The sequence below is a fragment of the Elephantulus edwardii genome, unplaced genomic scaffold (assembly GCF_000299155.1).
Source record: "Elephantulus edwardii isolate Elephantulus edwardi_28Jun2011 unplaced genomic scaffold, EleEdw1.0 scaffold00017, whole genome shotgun sequence".
NCBI classification, from domain to species: domain Eukaryota; kingdom Metazoa; phylum Chordata; class Mammalia; order Macroscelidea; family Macroscelididae; genus Elephantulus; species Elephantulus edwardii.
In genome coordinates, this window is record NW_006399767.1 from 15982341 (window position 1) to 16004787 (window position 22447).

The following is a 22447-nucleotide window of genomic DNA, read 5'->3' on the forward strand; positions in this document are numbered from 1 at the left end:
ATTTCTTTACATCTTGAAAGGAGATGAGCTTCTTAATTGTATCTTACTTTAAATTTACTCTAAAGAGAAGGAAGTAAGATCCAAGGAGAAGTTAACTAGATGCTGCCAAATCAAACCCAAGATCTGTGAACTGGAACCTTACGGGCCTGCATCCCTCCCAGGGCAGGTAGTCCTCAGCTTCTGTTCTAGGACCTCCCATAGTTGGCTGGCATGTTTACTTTCCGCTATAGCCAGCCTACATGAATGCACCCAGGCCCTCAAAAATTAGAATCTTACCTCAGTCTAGTTGACCCTTATACTTGTGGTTCCCCCTGAGATGAACATCCATACTTTAAAAAAAAAAAAAGGTTTAGGACTGCCCTTGGAAGTGAGGCTCTTATTAAGTGGTGGGCAGAGCTATTTCCAGCTTTGATCAAGCCCCTCTCGGGCTGACAATGGGCAGGTCCACTCTATATAAAGGATTTCCAGATGTCTCTTAAAATGTCATGAATAAAAATTGGAAACTGTAGAAGTATTAATGTGTCCTATGGACTCAAATAGCAGAGTTTATTTTTGTTTTTAACAGCAAGGCTTCTAGAGTCAATGATTGTATGAGTTCCCTGCTCTCTGGCTGTGCTTGCAGCTCCATCCAAGGGCAAGGGAAGAACTAGTGAGGTGGGCTGGCTGGCAGTGGGGCTCAGCCTCACCGGTGCCCCACTGTAAGCCCAGAAGAGGTCAACAGTAGTGCAGACAACAACTTGGGTGGGAGTGGTGGTGGGAGGGGGTGGGCTGGCGGGGAAGGGAGAAATGGAGTTTTGTTTTACTTACTGATAAAGCTTTGTGAACTAATTTTATACAGTTCTGACAATTTGGTGCCTTGTACCCAATTATGGTTTGCATGGAATTGGAAAGATTAAGGGAAAAGATTCTTTTTGTCATTTCATGTGGCAAATGGGTCTATGTAATGTTTAAAGAACATTTCGTATTTTAAAAAGCGTTTCATTTCTTTTGTGTGAATGCAAATTACCAGCAAGTTCTGAAATTTAATGTCAAAAAATTACTGGATTTGTGATATTCATCAAGTGACTGCTTCTCAAGGCAGACTCTGTACCCCACCCTTTCACACCACATTCCTCTTAGGTTTTAAACATTAGCGCAGACCTTTTCAGGCTGGGCTGGGAGTGCTAACATAGTTTATCCCTATTAGGATTCTTGGGTTCTGTCTTGATGAATGAAGGGGTTGCTTTTTCAGCTGATTGTGAGAGCACAAATGTTCAGAAAAGACTTCAGAGGTTTTATCAATACACTGACTCATGCTGGGAAGCTTATGGTAGAAGACAGAAAATGATTCCTCCTCAGATGGTACCTCCTGTCATTCTGAAGTTCTTTTCCACAAATTTCCAGCGTAAAAAAAAAAAAAATCCGCCATATGTGGACCTTAATACTATACAGCAAACCAGTTTACTGTGTAATATGTAAAGGAAACAGCGTAAAAGAGAAATGTCAAAGATAGTTAGTCCTGGTTCCCCAGCCCCAACCCCAGGCAGGTGCTGTCTGGGATGCTGTTTGACAGGAAAGGAGGTCATGAGACTGGTCATCTCACCTGGCAACCTGTTTAGACCATGATTCTTTTACCTTAAGGTTTCCACTGAGCCTGTGAAGACTTCACCAAAGGGTGCTTAAAAGCTCACTGTTAAAAGCACACCTCATAATTTGATCCCTTCACCTACTTACTTGACTAATCAGATGAAGGTTTTTTCTTTGCAGTAAAATCTCCCACTTCTCTTTTGTTTTTTACTAGCTAAGTATGCCTGTCCTTGGTAGTTCGAATTCTCTTAAAATACAGCACCAATGTGGAAAAGCACCTCAACATGACTGAGTTTATTTTCTATCTTACATGGCCAATTTAACCATTCTCTTGATCTCTAGGGCTTTAACCACTGTGTACTTACTTTTTCAATCCACACATGGTTCTGAATATACCACAGCTACTACAGCATCGAGGCAAATGGCCAGTTTTGTGGACTCCCCATTCTAGCATGTTTCCACTTGAAATCTCAGCAGCTAGTATAAGAGACTTTCTTCATGTCATGGGTTAACCATCCAAAACTGTAAGGTGGTGTAAAATTGATTTCTCTTGCTGAGAATGTTATGTGATGTTACATTCCCTTGATAAGAATAGTGAATGGCAGCACTTTCATTTATAGAACTGGGAACTAACATTTTTGAGAACTGCAGATTTGGTACTTATATTTGCTAACTTTTTAGCACTTTAATTAAACCAACCACTGGGCTTAAAGCATCTGTAAACATTATCGCTTAAAGCTGAAAGATTAATTTTGAGTGGGATTTTAATTACACTTCCTGGAAGTTTCCATGTCATAATTCTTGCTGGATTCTTTCTTTCAGCTTTGGAAATTACAAGTTCTGGCCGAAAATTAGAAAGGGGTTTGTTTCATTCCTGAACAGGACAAGAGTTCTTTATAGTAATGCTCTTATTTGCCTTGGCAGTAGTATGCTGGGGCTTAGAATCTGTATTATGGCTTAAATTTTAATCGCTATTTGGAGTGGGAGGATAGCTTTAACCCCAAGTTTTGCTCTCATGTATGTGATCCTCCTTCATTATTAGCCCACTAAGATATAACACACCTGGCAGAACATCTTTGGTGCCAGTGTAGGCTCTACAGTCTTGGCCTCTTGTTCAGTTAACTAGACCTGAATTCACACAGTCCCCTCCTCCTTCTTCCGATCAGCTAGAATGCAAGAGAATGGTGTTTTGTTTGGTTTTTAACAAATTTTAAAATATCCTTTACAGACAGCTTTCTTAGTAAAATATAAGCCGGCAAAATTAAAAAAAAAAAAAAAGACTATACTGTTTACCTTTGGTAAACATATTACCAGAGACAACATCAGTCAGCTTTAGCAAGAAAAACTGTATCAGGCCACTGTGGTGCATTTATATGGATTTCAATTCATGCACATTAATCTCATACCACTTCCACAGGAGACTTGACAGCCTTTTTTTTTTTTAATGCTACGGGAATCTGTTTTGGAACCAAGGATATACTCAAGTTTATCCCCATTTCTGAAGAGGGTAAAAAAGCTGGCATTTTGAACCAAACAGTTCTACTTAGCAACCTCTTTCCATGTCAATCCCTTATATAATCCATTTCCAAAGAACCCACAGTCCCTGGACAGTGGCACGACCCTCCATGTTAGGGTCAGGAAACATGTTTCCTTGTGAAAGAAGCAGTTTACTCATGCAGGAGTCACTTTAGTGTCCACTGCCAAGGTTCACTTAACATCCTTACTCTACCTACATGTCACCACCTTCTTCCTACCACCAAATGCCAATCTAGTAAAGCATCAATGCCTCCTGGGTGCCTGGAAATCCTGCCCAGCGCATAAAACGCTATGCAACACCAGATGGCTTCTTCCCTCAATACTGCTCAAAACTGAAATTTCCTCAAAAGCAAGCTTCATCCATCTTAATATCAATATATGATGGTTACAGTTTCATTTTGCTCCCTCCCTTTTTTTAAAAATGAAGCAAGCCACCTTCATTTGCAATCCATGTTTGGGGCTTGTTCCTGTCTTGAGTGTGAAAACAAATCATGTTTTTATGATTTTTGTAAATCTTGACTTTTTACACCTTGTTTTTGTAAGCGGATGTTTCATATTAAAAGAATAAAATGACTGCCTTGTGTACATTCTTTATTTTAAATACTTATAAAATATTGTTATTCCTCAAGACAACAGCAAAGATCACCCCATGCAGAAACTGAGAAACTATATACACAATTTTACAGAACAATGGGAAGCAGAGAATATGGCTCTGAGCAGACACAATGTAGAGAAGAAAACTGGGAAGGGAAGTGCCCATCCGAATAAAACTTGAGTCGCCATCAAGGCAAGTCTTGTGTTTTTCATAGAAACGTAATCTGTTTTTGGAAGGTTCCTGTACAGCACAGGGGGGGTCCATGTGTCTGCAATCAGATGACAGTGGGAGGCATTAGCAATGGGAGGCAAAGCACGAGTGGGAAATTGGTCCAAGATACTCAAATCCTTTGCCACATAGAGACATAATCAACTAGAAAGAACCAGAATATCTAATCTCTCATATCATTAATAGCTGACACAAATTCTTGCCTCGGGGACTCTGAAAGACCCATAAAAGTAGTGCTTAAATCTTTACCTTCTTGGCTACAACCCTGGTTGGGGTGCCATTAGGTCAATGTCACTCAAATTTCTGGCCAGCCAAACTCCTGCAGCAAAAAGTCCCAAATTGAGGATCAAATTCCTGGAAAAGAAATATATTCCATTCACCCTGCTGCGACTGACTCGCATTACCACCCTGAGAAAACCTTAATTGGGGGGGGGGGAACCACTTGCAGAATTACAGAGGGGTGGGGGTGGCCTGATTGTTACATGAAACAGGTTATCAAAGGTCCACGTGCTGCTTCTGTGTCTAATCAAAGACCAACGGAGGACAGGTCCCGAGCAGAAAAACCTGTTTAAGTCGTCACTTCCCCTCCCATGTGATTCTCTAGGTATTACCCCGTGACAGAAAGGATCGCTTTTGTCTCATAGAAACTTGTCCCGTAAAGGACGTGGTACAGTGAGAGACACGATGCAGGCAGAGTAAGACGCCAGCCGGGTAAGGAGCTGTCAGGCGCAAATGTTACCTCCGAAAATCATTTCTATCGGTGGCGAAGCGGTAGACGCCTCGAAGCCAATCTCCTACGTTGTCTGGGATTTCGGGAGTTTCATTTGTCGATCCCGCAGCGCTCACGCCTACCCCACCAGAAGCCATAGCAGCACCTTCGGGTTCAGAAACCTACTCGAACCACGTCGGGAATTGGCGCCGGTGTATGACGTAACTTCCAGATCCGGACTTCTGCCGGGCCCCTGCCTGCAGAGGGCGCTGTCGCCGACACGTAGACCTCGCAGAGGAGCACGGAGCACGAGAATCGTGCGCCCAGGAGCTCCTCCCGGGGGAGTACGTTTTAGCTGGACACTCCCCAGCTCCGGTCCCCTAGCTGGTCACGGTCACACGTGATCTGTGAGGAATTACTTTATTGGCCCAAGAAAAGGATGCAAGGGGAGGAAATGTCCCAGCCTGTAGAGTGCGTAGTTTGGGGTGGATGAAGTTCCAGAAGTTCCTATCTAAAGTCCAGGAACACGCGAGATAAAGAAAATAACTAAAATGTGCCACTTCGCCGCTTGTTCCAGCAGCGCACCTGACTGCATCCAGCCTAGGATTTTTCTAGGGAAAAAACCTTCGCTTTCCCGCCCTACGCACATCACTCTCCTTACTCCCATGTGCACCACTAGCAAATAATGCACGGCTTCCCAGAAGTGTCGGTACTCGCAGCTTGGAGGGTATCTAGGGTCTCCCCAGGCTGCGGAAGACGCTGACCTAAGAAAAAGCCGTCCAGTTCGGAATCAGAGGAGGAGGAGCAGGTGGGGCAAGGGGCGTCCTCCCTGAAATCTGAGGACGTCCCCATGCGGCCGTGTGCACACTCTCTGGACGCCTGGTCCACGCTTCCAGCTCGGCTTTCCCGGGGATTGGATTCGAGTGGCTCACGCTGACTCCCCAGAATGGAGCTGGTCTCGGCATTCAGCGCTCCTTTCACCTGGCGTGGCTCCACGCCCCCTATTGCGGGCGGGATCCGAAAGCATCGTCGCTCAGCCCCGAGTTTCCCCCTTTCGGCCGAGCTGAGCGTCCACTGCAGCCCGCCGGGCCCCACCCCCGGCCGTGCGCGCCCCCGCCATCGCGGCCACGAGCTCTCCCCCGGGTCCCCGCCCCTCCCTGCCTCCGCCCACCAGAGGGCGGCCGCGTCCCCCAGCCTTAGGAGCGAGTCCGGCGCCGCAGCCCCGACTGTGGCGCGGGGTGGGCTCTGGAGGCCCTCGGAGTGCCCTGGCCAGGGACGCGCGGTGAGAGCTGCGGGCCCCAAGGCTTGGGTCTGGGGGTGCGGCGGGAGGGCCAGGGCGCTGCTGGAGGGACGGGTCGGTGTGGGACTGGGGCGAGGGTTCCGGTCCTGCAGAACCCCCATGGCCCAGCCCAAACCGCCGCCCCCTCTCATTTTGATTTGCACATTTTCCCTCCTTACCAAGAGGCACCCTTCTTTCCAGTGCAGTGGCCGCCTCGGAGTAGCGGCCCTCGAAGCAGCTGGGGCAACAGGGGCTGCCCCCTGGCAGGGCATAACGTCCCCCTTCCAAGGGCCTGGCGCAGTCCTGGCAGCAGAAGTGGTCCTTGTGCCAGCGCCGCCCCTCCGCCTCGGTGCAGTGCCGGGAGAAGATCAGCTGGGAGAGGGAGAGGGGCACGTTCGTTCGTTCGTTCGTTCGTTCATTCACTCACTCACTCACTCATTCATTGCTTCATCCATGCCTTGTATGTACCCACTTAACGCTAAAGTACGTCTACGAACATTCCCATTTGGTTTCCCCAACCACTCTGGAATGCAGGGAAGGCTGATTGGCTTAGCCAGGATCCTGGTGCTGGCAATTTACACGACTAGAGGTCGGACCTTCACCCGCTATACTTCCAACTAGGGCTCGGTGTTGTCTTTTATGCAAACTGTATGGGACCTCCTGTCATGCTTGAGCAAACCAGGATGTTGAGATGAACTGGACAGTCTGTCCTAGAGAAATTCTGAGTCCAAGAAACTGTGGCAGACTCAGCTTGAAGTAGAGCAAAGCAGAAAGACAGCAAGTTCCACTTCCAGAGCTCAAGTCAGAACAGAAAGAAAATTGGTCCCAGGCTAGTTCCTAATTCTCACTACCCACTCTGAGGCCCCGGGAGTGGCTACTGCCTAAGAAGATGCCCCCTTACATTCTGCCAGGTGGGCCCCTGGGGCTTTACCTGGTCACAGGCTGGGCAGCGGGGCCGCAGCAACTCAGCATGATGACGACCGCAGTAGAGACGTCCGTCACGGTAGAAGTAGATGAGGTTTATCAGGGCTTGGCCACAGGCCTGACAGGCAAAGCAGGACCGGTGCCAGCAGCGCTGGTCCCCGGCCCGGGCTGCGAACACCCCATATTCTCCCGGTCTCAGCGGTTCCCTGCACTGCCCGGGGAAGGGAGTGGTGGTGCAGGGTGTGTCAGATCAGCAGCATCACCCAGCCAGTGTACACCTGTGCCCCTCTTCCGCTGTAGGTGCCACCAAAACCTTCAATCTTTGTTTCCCTGTCCCCTACAGTTTAGCCTTTTTCTCCAAGCTTCTTTCCCTTACAAAGTCCCAATGCATAGCCCCTTCTGGAGAAGTGAGAAAGCAGGGAATGGAGGATGGGTGGGGTGGGGGAGTCCCTACATACCTTCTCACAGGTGTGCCCGTCCCATTTAGGAGGCAGCAGGCGGACCACCCCCTGACCCAGGGCCTCCCGCCTTCGCTGAGCACAGAAAACTCTCAGTTCTGCCAGCTCCTCCTCCCCAGGGGCCAAGCAGTAGCGCTCCTGCAGAAACAGGCCTCAGCTGTGACTGGGAGAACTCCTCAAGCAAGAACAGGTGTAAGTGGAGAAAGAAGGCTGTAGACTCAGGAAGGCACAGGAGCTAACACTGTGGAAGGTTATGAATATGAAGCGTTCAAGGGAGAGAGGAGCTCATGTTAGTCCACCTCAGTCCTGCCTCCCCGGGAACAGTCATCCTCAGATCTTGACAGACCTACACCGCTTACCCTGTCATCTCAGATTTAGGTACTTGCTCCCATGAGCTAGGATCAGTATTACTTCCTATTCTCATGTTCCAGCCACCTTCACCCCACCCTCCATTGAATTGTAAGCCTTTAGGCTTGGAATATATATAAGGATTTAATAAATAAGTAACAAGCATACTCTCTCTACATTTGCACATTCCATTATCAATTTCAAAAGTTGTTCATGCCCATTTCCTCATTTGATCCTCAACTATTCTAGGTGGTGGGTGGATAGATGTGATTTCACCCATGGTATAAATATCTGGATTCATGCTGGAGAGTGGATGACTTCCTCTAGTTAGAAGCAGAATAGTGCCTTGGATCTATGTCTCCTAACTTCTGCAACAAGGCTCTTTCCACTGTTAAGAGAGCAAGAGAGAGAAGAAGGGGAGAGGGAGGCATACATCACTGTCCTGTGGAGGGAGCTGCTGCAGGAGGGCCTGAAGCCCAGGCCAGCTGGGGGCTGAGTTGGCATGCAGGTGAGGGAGCCCAAAGCTGAAAACTGTAGGACCCTGGGAGACAAGGCAGAAGAAGGGAGGAGGAATTTAGGGCTTCCTTTCTTGCCCTTCCCCCCATCCTTTCTCATTATCACCTAGCCTCCAATTTAGATAGTTTCCAAGCCTCCTTCCCTACATCAAGGTAGCTGAGAGCAAGGACAGTGGGCCCACTCCCGAATTTGTGGCCTGGATAGTGCAGTTTGAGATAGCCCCATAGCTCATAACTTCTTCCCTCATGCTGGAAACCACTCTCTTTTACAACACTTTTTTACAACATAGACCCTTTAGGAGCAGTTATTTATGTGAATGAATCTAAAATAAATTCTCATGTCTTGAGGCATCCCTGAAAAGAGAAAATGGGCACAGAGACAAACACACACCCCCCCCAGTGGCTGGAAAGGGGGAAGGTCCAAAGAAGGAAAGGGTGGGGCTTTTACTACCTGAGCAGAGGTGTCCACTGAGTCATTCTCTAGCAGATGGTCGGAGTTGGCTGGTAGGTCGAGCCCCCTGAGGTTGGGGTTCTCCTCTTTGTGCAGCCAGCCTGAGTTTACCACTGACATCGTTGGCAAAATCTGTGTAATGACATGGGTAAGAACATGTCATTAGAACAAGATATGTAAGAACATCTCCCACTGACTGAGCCTTTGCAAATGTGCCAGGCAGTGTGCTAAGTGCTGCACAGGCATTATGGTTTCATTTGGTCCTCCCAGTAACCAGGGGCGGTAGGTGGTCTTGCCTCCATTTTACACAGTGCCAAACCAAAGCTCTGTGAACACGCACCAAGGTTGTGTGGTTCCAAGTCTTGAGGCCAGGCCTTTCTGCTCCAAAGTTTCTGAAGCTCAAAATTTGGACTCTTGAGATTCAGACAGAGGAAAACAGAGTTGAAGGAGAGGGTATTTTGTTTTTCTGTGAGCCCCTGAGCTGTCTGGACACTTCTACCTGCCCAGCCATCATTTCAGCCATTCCTCAACTTGCAGTCACCATCCCAGTGAGCCTGCTTATTGCTTGCTCTCTATATGATCCCCTCTTTTCCAGCTGTAGGCTTGAGCCTACTTAAAGGACCAACTCACCAGGAAGTCCTCCTTTCTCCAAGCTGTAGTAGTAAGTTAAAGTGGTTTTCCTGAAATATGTTTACTTCCCCCCCCCCACCCCGTGTCTCTCTCTAATCTACAAAGAAGACCAGAGGAAAATCTTGTGCTTCTATCCTCAATCCATAGCAATTTCATTGGGTAATTCTCACCCTATCTCTAGCTCTCTTTTGGGCAAACCCTGATACACTCACAGTATCTGCAGGGGGGTGGAGTAGTCACCTCCCCAAGCAGAGAAGGGAGAGGCCCTGATCTCAAGGAACTCACCATCTATTTTAGGAAACAGATGAGAGCAGGCAGAATGGAGAGCTCTGGGTCGATATCCATAGATAGATTCCTGGGATAAAGTAACCAGAGCAAACTTTTCTGTAACATTCATTCATTCATTCTGTACCAAGAGCTATTGTAGCATTTGTTATAACCTCAACACCAGTCCTGCTGGAGAAGTGGGATTAGGTTAGTCCGAGACGATGAGATTGGTTGAGGATTGGGCAGGGTTCAGAGCTGTTCTACATAGGGTCGGCGACTCGATGGCACATAACACCACCACACTAGTCTTGTGAGATACTGTCTGTATTCCTGCCTTACGGTTTGGACAAACAGGTTCATTACCAGGGCCACATCAGAAGACTAAGGAAAGTTTTATGACAAGCCTGCCTCTGAGAGCTGGGATAGATTTCGACAGCAGGCCAGATACAAGGAAAAAATCATGCAAAAACACTGCCAAAGAATCCATTCCAACTCATATCGACCCCTCCAGCAGGTTTCGGAGACTGTAATCTTCCTGAGAGGAGATTGTCCATCTTTCTTACATGGAGTCTTTTGGTTAAAGGCCAGATACATGATGCGCTACGCCGTCATGGCTCCCATAGCTACAAGGAAGCCCATCAGCAAATCCCTGACCTCTACACATCTTGGCTTTGGATTGGGGCTAGGGTTTGGACTATGACAATTATATTGTTTCATAGCCCTAAGTCCCCCATTGCCCCCATTCAGATGTCCTGTGCCACCCTGCCCTGCTTCCTGGTTCCACACCTACCTGCTTCCTTCCTGTTCTGTCCCTCCTGCTGGTTTCCTGTGGAAAGAGGCTGGGATGGGTTGTTGACACTCAGCAACAGGGGTAGTCACTTCCGTCCTTCTTGGCAGCAAGTGGCACTTGGGTTGGTCAACTAAAGAAAGGACAGGTTTCTGAGATCCTAGAAAATGGCTTGCACTCACTCTTCCAAATCCGCTCTAATTTGCATGGCATTCTCACAGAAAACAGTGCTCAGAAATTGGACTTCTACTCCTCACCCTTCCATTCACCCACCTCCACCACGGCCTAGAGCTGGAACTCACCTAACTAACCTGTCCTAGTCCCCATAAAGGACCGGTAGAACTGCTGCCTCCATCCGTGCACAGGTGCAGCTTGGCTGCTGAACTCTGCTTCCAAATCCACCCCGTTCAGGAAGACAGAGCCCAAGAGGCCCTGAGAACCGGAGTGCTGGAAAATGGGATAATTCTCATGGACGGTGGAAGGGAGAAGGGGGTTCTTGCCTCTCAACGAGTTATCTTCCCGATCCCCAGAGTTTTTCTTGGGCTTGAGAGTGGCCTTGGGGCTTCAGGACGCGACGCTGTGTGGCTACTGTGTCCATTAGCGTTGCCAGGCTGGCTGCTGGGCGTGTAGAGGAAAGGGATAAGGAGTCTCACCCTTACCGCGAGCCAGTGTCTGGGCAGATCTGGATAGAGCCCGCTGGCCAGCACCTCATCCCTACCCCGATGTTCAACGCCTGCCTTTGCCCGCCCCGGTAGTGGGGGTTCTTCCTCTCCCACCTCCCCTTGACCCGCCCAGCTCGGGCTGGAACAGAGGGGCAGCTCAGGGATGGGCCTGGAGCTGCAAACAGAAGGGGAAGCATTTGTGGGGTTTCGGGTACGAAGGATGCAGACTCCACGGTCCTTCGTCAAAGGTTTAGTGCCAGGACCGAATTCCCGCGGGCGCACAGCAGAGCCACATTTATAATAAATGTTCAGTTTTGTCTTGAATGGAAAATCCCTTCTTCCAGTCCACAGTTCCATGCCTAGATGTTCATCCCTTGATCCTCCTATTGGTCTCCTAGGCCCGCCCCCTTCCTGGATGCCCCGCCTATCCCCTGGATGTCCCACCCCGTCCCGTACTCCAGCTCTAGGCTTCATTTGGCCCCTAATTCCTTCTTTTCTCCAAAATCATTTCCTTGAGTTTCTCCTCCCTACAATTCTCCCATGTGTTCCTCCAGTCCACTCTCTTCTCTTTTATGTTTGTTTATTCCCTGAGTCCCAGACCACACCCCCATCCCTCTCAGCCACGCCTCTTTCTCCGCCCCTTTGCACGGCCCCGCCCCTCTACTGTGGGCTCCTTCAGCCGGTGGCCAGGAGCGCCCTCTGGTGTTTGCGCATGCTCCTTGTTCCCGACTGCAAAGTCCTCCAAAGGGACCTTCTAGGCTGCGCACCCGTCGTCCCAGCTCGGGTCCGCCCGCCCGCAGCGTCTCGTTGGTGCTGCCGGGTGACCTTCGACCCCGCGGCTGCGGGGCGGAGCGGGGAGGCCTTCGCTCCGGGCGGGCGGCGGCTGCTGCTACGGGACCCGGGAGCGGGGCCCGGCGCCGCCCGGGCAGCGGGGCGATGTGAGTCAGGGCGCGGCGGGTCGGGGATGAGGCGGCCCCGCTGAGACCGTGCGGTGCCGCAGTCTCCGCTCCCACCGTAGGAAGCCCCGGGCAGGCGGGTGGTGGTGCCCGGGTCGGGGGGGCGGGGATCCAGGGACAAGGCGAGGCCCCACCTCCCCCATTCCTTCTCAACATCTGGAAATCCCTCTATCTAAATCTTCCCCTCACTCTCTGGAGAAGCTCCGCAGTCCCCTGCCCCTCAGCACAGCAGCACACCTCTTAGAACCCGTCAGAACCCTTTTACTCCTTACGAATTCCTCTCCTACGGCCAGAGGCCCAGCATTCTCCCCTGGATGTCCCCAAGTGATTCCACTCCCCGGAAATCCCGCTGACTCTTCATACCCGTCATTCCTGCACCATGCCCAAATCCAGAAATCTTGCCATGTTTTCACAAGCCCCTACATTCAACCTGAGTCCCCTTAAACCTCTTTAACTTAATCCTCACCTGCCCCAAGCCGGAACCCCCGCGCCCCCATCCTACCTAGTGTAATCGCCCTTATTGGGCTGAGCTGTGTCCTGATATATTAGAGATGGGGACAGAAAATGCACCCTATAGAGTCCTTGATTTTGCTCCCATATTGCTTCTTGGTAGCTTAAACTTCAGTATTTTTATCAACTACTCTAGGTGCACATTTTACTCTGCCTGCTTCTTCAGATCAAGGAGATGGGGGTTGCTTTTACCTGAAAGTTGTTCAAGGTGGATAGGGCCCTCTTGTGTGTCCAAGCGGCTCATTGCTGAGCCTCCAGTTGTTTTTCGGAGGCTGTGAATCGCAGGGTCGAGATTATGCATTTTACTTCTGTGGAACAGCGGATGAATTCAAACAGTGTACCTTTGAGTTGACAGCACAACTTCTTACCCTCTAGGCCAGCAGAGCACCCTTAGGATGGGGCCCTAAGAGCTAATATTGTTTGGCCAAAGAAGGCTGGTGGGATTTAAGGGTCAGCTTGTCTGTCAGTGGCTCAGATGCCTTGAAAGTTGTTTATTGTTAAGTCCATCAGAACTTAAAGGACAGATCTTTCAAGCCCCCAAATGTAAAATTGAAGGAGTCTTCCCTAAAAGAGGGAAATGTCTGTTTTAATGATGTTTATCCTCCCTTTACAAGTTCCTTAAGCTAGGCACTCCACAGTTTCTTGATGTGGAGAGAGGATGTGTAGATAGAGGGTTAATTTACTATCTCTCTGATACCTGGTAGTAATGAAACAGACCAGAATATCAGGTTCCTGACTCTCAAGCCAGTGCTTTTCCCAAAAAGTACTATCTTAGTGTCATTTTGAGAAAGCTCTTTGAGGAGTCAGTTTTCCGCCAAGGTGAAGCGGTATTTTGTGGGGGGGGGCGGTTTGAGAGGGGCTCTGGGCAACTTACAAGGTCATGAGCTGTCTGCAGTGTCAAGCTTAATGATGATGTTTGAAAGTCTCTTGTAGGGTTTTTGGTGGATACCCTGCCTGTGATCTCTCTCTTCACTTAGAACGTACGATATTTCAGGACTGACAGCAGCTCAGTTTTATTAACAATTAGGGACAAAGGTGTCCGCTAACTTATAGTCTCTGTCTCTCATGCTAGGTGAGCTCCAGGTGTGTCCCAGAGGGATCCAAGTGACTTCTCAACAAGCTGTTTGCCATGACACCACACCAAAAACGAGAATAAAGTGGGAGTCTTTTCTCATGCCCCTCCCATGGTCAGCTCCCCGATGGCCTGGGTAAGGTAAGAGCTGTGCACAGGAGGTAGTTTTCTGGAATTTCCAAAGTGGGAGGAGTGGTAAATGCAGGTCACTGGCTCATTCAAGACAGTTCCAAAAGGATGTAGAACTTGGACTTTTTGCATCATGTTGTAACTCCTAAGTTGTGGTTGGTGGTAGTTCATGTGTTTGCCTTTTCCCTTAGCTTGCTCAAGCTTGGGTGTGACCCTTTCACCCTAACTTCTGTAATAATCCCAGCTCCTTAGAGGGGAAAACAAACAAACAAACAAACAAAACCAGGCAGAAAAGGCCCCTGGTGTCACCTTCAGACAAAGCAGAGCAGACAAAATACTCTTATTTTTAATAAGACACAACAAATCAGAGTAATAAAAATCTCTTAATTGTTCAGTCTTTTGACTCACTCTGCGACAATAATATAATACCTCATTTGAAGAGGAAAAAACCCCTCATTGCCGTTGGATCAGAACCAGTTCATAGCTGACCTTCTAGCGGGTTTCTAAGGCTGGAAAGCATGACGGAGGAGACCGCCCATTTTTCTCCCTCAGAGCTCTTGATGGGTTTGCACCACCAGAGAGCTGCAGCTCGTGGGTTAGCAGCGCAGTCCCCTCTGGGCTGCACCACCAGAGCTCCCTTGACGAAAACACTCTACATTAGAGGTGATGGGGGAAGAGAAGAATGAGCTTGCATTGTGTGGCATGGAAAAGGAGAGGAGCAAGATTCAGCCTCAGCGTCTGGGGACCCAGTTTAAAGTATCTTTTCTGAATAGGGTGCTGGCACCCAGCTCCTTCTGCTCCGTATCACTTCTTTTTTTATTACGTTTGATCTTCTTGTTAAAAGTACTTTTGCCTTCCTCACCTCCCTTTTCTTCTGTGACACATCACTGTTTGGGAAGCCTTCCTTCTGGCCCTACTTTCCCAGCTGTCTAGGTTTCTCTTCCTTGTCACTGTGCTTATTAGCTACCATTAAGTCACCCCCAACTTATGGCGACCCATGTCCGGCAGAACTCCCTCCTGCCTGCTCATGCACCATCTCCTTGGGGATTGGACCACTGTGATCCATAGCGTTGTTGTTACTGTTTTTTTATCCATAGCATTTTTATTGGCTGATTTTCAGAAGTATGTAGCCACACCTTTCTTCCTAGTCTGTCTGACTTTGGAAGTATCACTGAAACCTGTTTGGCCACATAATAACATGCAAGCCTCCACAGGTCAGAATCGTACATATCTCTTGAGGTCCAGATGAAATGCAACCTCTGAGAACGTCTTGCTGTCCGTCCTCCCCTCAGTATTAATCCTTAACACGTTTTAACCACAATTAATGTTTACCCAACATGTATCCTGTCCTGGATTAAGAGAGTGAATTCTTTGAGGGGAAGGACTGTATCTTAACAGCTCTTTGGACAGAGCAAATAGTCAGAAAGAGAGGGTTCTGCTGGAGTTTCCAAGAGCGGAGGTTCTGGGGCAGCCCTCAGTGACCTGCCTATGTCCTCTGTTTTTCCCTAGGGGAGGCTGGCTGGTCTGACACCATGGGGAGCTGCTGCAGCTGCCTGAATAGAGACAGCGTCCCAGACAACCACCCCACCAAGTTCAAGGTACCCACCACTGCCTCCTTCCCATTATTCCCAGGATGACCACACGCTTGGGTTGCCTCGGCTTCCCTTCAGGGGTTTAAGTGACAGGCTGAGGTTGTGAGCTCATGATGACTTTTCAAGCTCAGGGCCTCTGAGATGCCCTGGAGAAAAGAGGCTCAGGCCCACTACTGTTTTTACAGTTCTTGCTACTAAAATTGTTCCCTTAGGCCATTCTGTTGTAGCAGTGTAGCCCTGTGACTTAAAACCAGTTAAACATACTGTCGTCTCAGTTCCAGTTGACCTGTGTGTGTCAGAGTAGAACTATGCTCCATGTGGCTCGTGTTTTGAAGCTCAATGGTCAGGCCTTTTTGAAATGCCTCTGGGTGGACTCCACCTGCCAACCTTTCAGTGGGCACCAGTTTGCTAACTGCACCTGCCAGGGACTGCTTTGTAACTTTCTGAGTAACTTTTTTTTGTTATGTCAAGGGTCTAAACTTATGAGTTAGTTAGTCCAGCCCAGAGGCCCACCACAGCAGTGAAATGCCCTTTCCCTTCTCTGTGGGTCTCCACTTTCTGCTGTACCAATCTGGGAGACCTCAGAATTCACGCTGCAGCAGCTATAGAGCGGAAAGAGCTTGCTTCAAGACCTGCCTCTGTCTGTCCTTTCTAGTCTCCATCTGTGAGTTCAAGTATGAGTTAAAGTATGCAAAGCGTTTACTGTAGGATTTAGTACATGGTAGTTGATGTGTATCGTCTGTCGGAACAGACTCCCAGCTGACCCTCCAGCAGGTTTTCAGAGGCAGTAAAAGGCGTGGGATGATATTGCCCAGCTTTCTCCCGGGGAGCAGCTGGTGGACTGAACCACATGCCTTTGCACAGCGCCTCACCACTGTTGTGTATTTGTGGTTTGCTTTGGAAAGCCAAGGCCAGGCCCATTGGATCTCTGTATCCCTGACCCTTCCCTTCTGCTTACATTCTGTGGGGAGGAGACTCCCTCTTCACCCCACGGCCTGTTGAGATAGACATTCTTACTTCCTGCCAGAAGAGGGCACTCTCAGCAAGGCTATACAATGGAAAGATGCCTTGGACTTAATGGGCCTAACTTAGGTTTTAAGATTGTGAATTTTCAGCTGAACCCTTTTCTCCATTGGTAATTGCACCATGGACAAATAAGCGGTGGACCGTCCAAAGTCATCTAACATTGGCCGTCTGTCAGACTTTGGTATTCCTTTGGTCATTTCTCCCCCTGTTGCCCGCCCAAATGAGGTGAGGCCCAGTGAGAAGGGATTGTTGTCTGGAGAACTGCACTGGGTTGTCAGCAGTGCACACACATACCCTAGTCCTCATGTGGCCTCTAGTAATGTCTGTGGCACGATCAAGTGAGACTGCCTTCCCTCAGCTCCAGCTCTGCGTTAGAAACACAGACCGCCTTGGGCTCAGCCACTGACTCTCAGTCCCCTTCCCTCAGGTGACGAATGTGGATGACGAGGGGGTTGAGCTGGGCTCTGGGGTGATGGAGCTAACACAGAGTGAGCTGGTGCTGCACCTGCATCGCCGTGAGGCTGTCCGCTGGCCCTACCTCTGCCTGCGCCGCTACGGCTACGACTCCAGCCTCTTCTCCTTCGAGAGTGGCCGCCGGTGTCAGACAGGCCAGGGTGAGTTCCAGCCCCCTCACCATGGGATCGGGGCTGGTGTACCTGCCACAGGCGCTGGAGCCTATGATACAGCTCAGCCAACTGTGGTCAAGTCTGCTGAGGCCTTTGAGAATGGGCCTTGACATCAAACCCAGCCCTCAGACCTGGCAGCTGTTGGCTGAAGGGGGCAGGATCTTGGCCAAGGGTACAGAGCATGTTGGTTTTTGCATTAAGGGAGCTAGGACTCTTCATAGCCTGGGTCCCTTTGCACCTGACATTACACAGCTCATGGGAAGAGCTTGGTGTCCCAGGCAGGAGTCTTCCCAGCAAAAGTAAGTGACCTCTTCTCCTTCTTTCCCTCCAGTTTCAAGGGTCAGATACCCTAGGCCTGTGAATAAGGAAGTCAGGCAGAAGGCGCTAGTTACTGTGAGGCCAGGTGGCTGGGGATGAAGGCTCTTGGGTCTCTACAGATTCACCCTAAGATGTTACACTGTGTCCCCCTTCACCTGTGGGTAGTAGGCTGTGATTACTCTCCCTCCCAGAGGTGGGGGGCATGGGCTGGTTCCATGAGGTCAAGGGTAGAGTCAACTCTGTCTCTTTAATGACGTGGCCAGGGCAGTTCTTTTAGGATCTCGATCTCAGCTTTGCCGAAGGAATCTGCCATGGGGCTGTCAACCAAACTGCAAGTCCAGGGGTGTGATTGCTGGAGGGCTTACCCCCACTGTGCATTTCCCCTGGGAGCTCATGAGGCTGAGGTGATTCATGCTGGGTGAGCAGGTAGGGGAGGAAGAGGCTCCCCTGCTCCTGGGGGTGTTAGATCCACACTTGGATCTCAGAGGGTCTGCACTAGACCATTGATGTTGTGTACCATTGAGTCAGACCTATCTACAGCTGACCCTCTTCAGGCTTTCAGAGGCAATCAATCGCTCGAGAGATTGCATATCTTTCTTGCAGAGCAGCCAGTAAATTTGAACCTCATGCCTTTGGGTAGACAGCAGATTCTGTACCACTAAGCCACCAGATCTCCCTGTCCTAGACCATTGCACCAGTTGCTCTCCAATTGATCCTGATTCATAGTGACCCCATCTACAGCAGGCATGTGAGACACACATATATGAACTGTGCTCCATAGGATTTTCAGTGGCTTATTTTTCAAAAGTAAATTGCCAGGCCTATTTTCCAAGGCACCCTTTGTTTACTCAAAACTCCAGCCTTTCAGTTAACAGGAACATGTGTTCCTGTTGCTGCCCCAGGACCCCCAGCCCCGGCCTGAGCTGTAAGGCTGCAGGTCTTCTCAATCTTTCCTAGCTCCTGGCCTGTCTTTGCAGGTTCATCTTAGTGCTCATCTCCCAGCCTTGTTGCAGTTATCTTTGTTGTGGACATGTGCACATGCACACCATGGGCAGTCCCCCACACAGAGGCGTGCAGAACCCCAGGACATTGGGGACCCCGTGAGTCACAGTGCCACTCCCAGTCCTGCTGTCCCCAGGGCTTTGGGGTGCTGCCTTGGAGTGAATGACTGTGGGACTAGCTGCATTGAGGAGCCGCACAGTTGCTGCACAGTGTCTTCTGTGTCCTCTCAGTCGTCTGCATAGTTTTCTTTTCTGCAGCAGAAGAGTTGGAGCCCCAGGAGGTCAGGGACCTACATGCTGGTGGCATTCTCTCAATGATCAGTATTGACCCTCCTGCTGAGCATTTGCAGGAACATGGAACATGGAGCTTTGTGCAGGGCATGGAGCTTCATGGTGGTGGGGCCCTGTGTGGAGCTGACAAATAGTCACTCACCTCCACTGGGCTCTTCTTTCCCCTCCCTCTTGGGCACACAAACATTCATATTGAAGAGCTGTAGTCCGAAGTGTTATGTCTACAGACAGTGGCAGTGGATAACCTTGTCAAGGCAGGGGCTCTAGGAGGATCCAGGTATAGATTGCAGGGGGACTGGAGGTCAGGGCTGTAGCTAGAGTTTGTGCATCTGTTGATTTCTGGGATCCTTTCCTGCTGAACACAAGGAAAGAGGGACCGCACTTCCTCCTCCCCTTCAGGGATATTTGCATTCAAGTGTTCCCGGGCCGAGGAAATCTTCAACCTCCTTCAGGACCTGATGCAGTGCAACAGCATCAATGTGATGGAGGAGCCGGTCATCGTCACCCGCAGCAGCCACCCCGCGGAGCTCAGCCCCCAGCCTCCCAACAGTGAGTGGACCCCACCCTTGGCTCCTAGCACACATACTTGTGCACACACTAGGAAATACAAGTGTCAGAGGTGCCCTGGCTGGAGGGAAAGCACGTGATAAACTGGCCTTTAAGACAGTCACCCGTCTTGGGCTGGGCAGCTCAAGTGACAACCAGGCCATGGAGGCCTGGACCTTGTGTGGATGGATGGTTGGAAGCTGAGAGGAAGACAGGTTTCCATGGAAACAGCAGTCTGGCACTTGTTTGCTTCCTTCGGTCTCTGGTCATACCCATGTGCCTTGATGTTTCTGGTATGGGCATCTCTAACTGTGGCCTCTCTGGGAGAGATTTGCACAACTTCTGTGTGTTCACTCACATTCCTTATTGAACCCCTGCTCTGAGTTTAGTGCTTCAGGGCCTGGGTCACGGAGGGCAGAAGAGATAGAAGATACAGGCCTTGCGTTTGAGGAGCTTCTTTGTAACCCACTGGTCAAGCTAGACAAAGAGCAGTCCAGTGACTTACAAGGAGGGCCTCAGATGTTTCAGATTCATACAAGGTGTAATGGAGAGGAAGGGATTCACACTGAGCTTTGTAAAGGGCAGTTTGAAGAGCAGGGAGAGAGCGGAGCATAATGGGGGAGGGCTGCCAGTCAGCGCCTACGCTGAGGCCCTGGAGAGCAGCTCCGCTCTGCCTGGGTGAGTCCCATGATGCTGCACGCACAGTTACACGTGGCATAGGTGCCCCTCACCAGGGTTGTCTCCTGTGCCCAGCTCTAGGCTATACCGTCTCCAGCTTCTCTAATGGCTTTGCCGGCTGCCCAGGTGAAGGTTCCAGGTTCTTGGCTCCCCGGCGCCCCTCAACAAGCAGCCTGCGACACCCCTCCCTTGGGGAGGAGTCCACCCATGCCCTCATTGCTCCAGATGAGCAGGTGAGCAAGCAGCCTCCCTGACCCGTGGGTGGACATGGGGCTCGGGAAATAATGGCCTCCTCCCTCCAGCATGGATTGTGGGAGCAGAAGGATGTTCATAGGGCCCATTCTTGTCCCCAGAAAGGGAGACGGCTTCCTGGAAGGATTGGAGGACCAGGAAGAGGAGGAACCCCCAACTCTCCTATTCTGTTCTCCTCTCTGATCTGCCTCTTTTCTTCTCTCCCTCCTCCCTGCCCTTGCATCTTCTCTCCCTCACTTGGAATTTTCCCCAGTCCCACACCTACGTCAACACACCGGCCAGTGAGGAAGACCACCGCAGGAGCCGCCACTGCCTGCAGCCCCTGCCTGAGGGCCGGGCCCCCTTCACCACGCAGACGGGGGGCCCGGACCAGCGGGACCCTCAGGTCTTCTTGCAGCCGGGCCAGGTGAAGTTCGTGCTGGGCCCTACGCCTTCCCGGCGGCACCTGATGAAGGGCCAGGGCCTGTGCCCCAGCCTGCATGACCCGCCCCACCACAACAACAATGAGGGCTCCTCTGAGTGTCCTGCCCAGCCCAAGTGCACCTACGAGAATGTCAGCGGGGGGCTGCGGCGAGGGTCTGGCTGGAGACTGAGCCCCGAGGAGCCAGGCTGGAATGGCCTCGCCCACCGTCGGGCCACCCTCCTACACTATGAGAACCTGCCCTCGCTGCCCCCTGTGTGGGAGAGCCAAGCCCAGCAGCTGGGGGAGGAGGCCGGGGATGACGGGGACTCACGGGATGGGCTCACACCCTCCTCCAACGGCTTCCCCGATTGCGAGGAGGACGAGACCCCGCTGCAAAAGCCTTCCAGCACCCGGGCCAACTCCCGTAGTCATGGCAACTTCCCTGTGCCACTGGCCCGCCGCCGTGGGTCCCCGCGTGTCTTCAACTTTGATTTCCGCAGGCCTGGCCCTGAGCCCCCAAGGCAGCTCAACTACATCCAGGTGGAGCTGAAGGGCTGGGGTGGTGAGCACCCCAAGGGGTCCCAGAACCCCTCAGTCCCCAACCCCTCTGCGTCTCGCAGCTCAGACTCCTATGCCGTGATTGACCTCAAAAAGACCGTGGCCATGTCCAACCTGCAGAGGGCTCTGCCCCGAGACGACGGCACCGCCAGGAAAACCCGGCACAATAGCACCGACCTGCCTCTGTAGGGCCGGCCTGCCGCCACCCTCGCCCTCGGCCGCCTCTGCCTCACGCTCCTGGCTCTTGAGCCCATCCCTGGGGTTCAGGGTTGCTTTGCAAAAGGGCATCGAGGTGGGGCCCAGATGCTTACCCACACTGGTCGGAGTCCCCAAAGATATCAGCCATTGCCTCCTGGTCTCCCCAGGGATGAGAAGAAAGCGGCCAGGCAAGGAGTGAGCCATGTCTCTAACTGTGAAGGGTTCCCGTGATTGCATTTAGCACCTTCCCCTGTGTCCACCCTCCCGTTATGTCTTGTCTGTCTGTCTGTGTGGTTTTTGGTTTTGTTTTCTGTTTTTTGGTTGAAATTTTGCAGCATTTTGTACCTGTTGATTTTATTTATCAGTTTATTTTTCTATTTATTGTTTTAAATGTAATTTAACATATTTATTAATATTACAATTATTTTTAAATTCTATCTCAGTGGATGATGTTACCTTTTTACAGACTCCCATCTGAAAGAGTTCTGTGATGGGATTAGAAGAAGCCTGGTGACCGGGCTGTTATAGGAATGGGGGTGGTTCTGGGGTTTTGTGGAAATTCTGTGACCATTTTCCATCTGGAGGCCCTGGTTCACTGCATGTGCCAGGGATGGATGCTTTATGGATGTGAAGTGGGAAACAGGACAGCTGGGATCCTCGATTCAGAAGGGGACCCTAAGGAATACTGCCTGGTGAGGTAAAACCTGATCCTCCGAGATGGGAGTGGGGGTTCCAGGCATATCTTCAAGATCCACCTTCACTGGACCCCTCACTGACTCAGCCTGCAGGCTCGAGCCCCTGTTCTCCTTCAGCTCCTTGGGCCAAACGTGAACCCTGGACCGCCCTTTCGTGTCTCCTCTCAGCACAGCTGGGTCAAGGCTAGAACCTTTAAGCAGGGCTTTACTAAAATCTCCGGGAATAGAAAAGGCCAGACCACAGGGTAATGTATAACTAGACAATCTGGCTTGCACAATGACTGTCCCCGGGAACTGACCCCCAGACGTGGACTCTCGAGGCACCTCCTCCTCTCACACAGTAGGGAAGGCCTCACGGAGCCACAGGTCAGAGCATGTCTGGGAGCCTGGGGTTTGCCCAGAGCTTTGTTGTGGGGCTCCCTTCCCCTGTCATGAGGAGATTCCTTCCTCTTCCTCCTCTAGCCTGTCTCCCTTCCTCCTTTTCTATCTCAAACTCCTATACAGCTAATGTAAGGGAAATCCAGTTTCTATGAGGAGCCACCAGAGTGCCTGAGGAGTGGGAAGACTTAAGGAAGAGCCTTCTTGTCTAGTCTCCATCTAGGCCTGGCTCTCCACCCAGTAAACAGGCTGTGCCCCACCTA

General features: G+C 50.7%; 1 protein-coding gene and 1 pseudogene across 1 annotated transcript; one reads left to right on the top strand and one right to left on the bottom strand.

Moving 5' to 3' along the window:
- Positions 1-4216: 4216 nt before the first annotated feature.
- Positions 4217-12067, bottom strand: LOC102870202 (annotated as a pseudogene).
- Positions 12068-15154: 3087 nt separating this feature from the next.
- Positions 15155-21102, top strand: FRS3 (fibroblast growth factor receptor substrate 3). The gene is made up of 5 exons (XM_006882002.1): positions 15155-15220; positions 16668-16854; positions 18876-19025; positions 19776-19933; positions 20206-21102. The coding sequence occupies exons 1-5, from the start codon at positions 15155-15157 to the stop codon at positions 21100-21102; spliced, it is 1458 nt and encodes a 485-aa protein (XP_006882064.1).
- The last annotated feature ends 1345 nt before the right edge of the window (positions 21103-22447 follow it).

What these genes read in the sequence shown, in the direction of transcription:
- FRS3 (XM_006882002.1), top strand. Translation starts at nt 15,155, where the DNA reads ATGGGGAGCTGCTGCAGCTGCCTGAATAGAGACAGCGTCCCAGACAAC. An exon ending in ACCACCCCACCAAGTTCAAG is followed by an intron (nt 15,221 to 16,667) that starts GTACCCACCACT and finishes CCCTTCCCTCAG; the next exon opens with GTGACGAATGTGGATGACGA. An exon ending in TCATTGCTCCAGATGAGCAG is followed by an intron (nt 19,934 to 20,205) that starts GTGAGCAAGCAG and finishes AATTTTCCCCAG; the next exon opens with TCCCACACCTACGTCAACAC.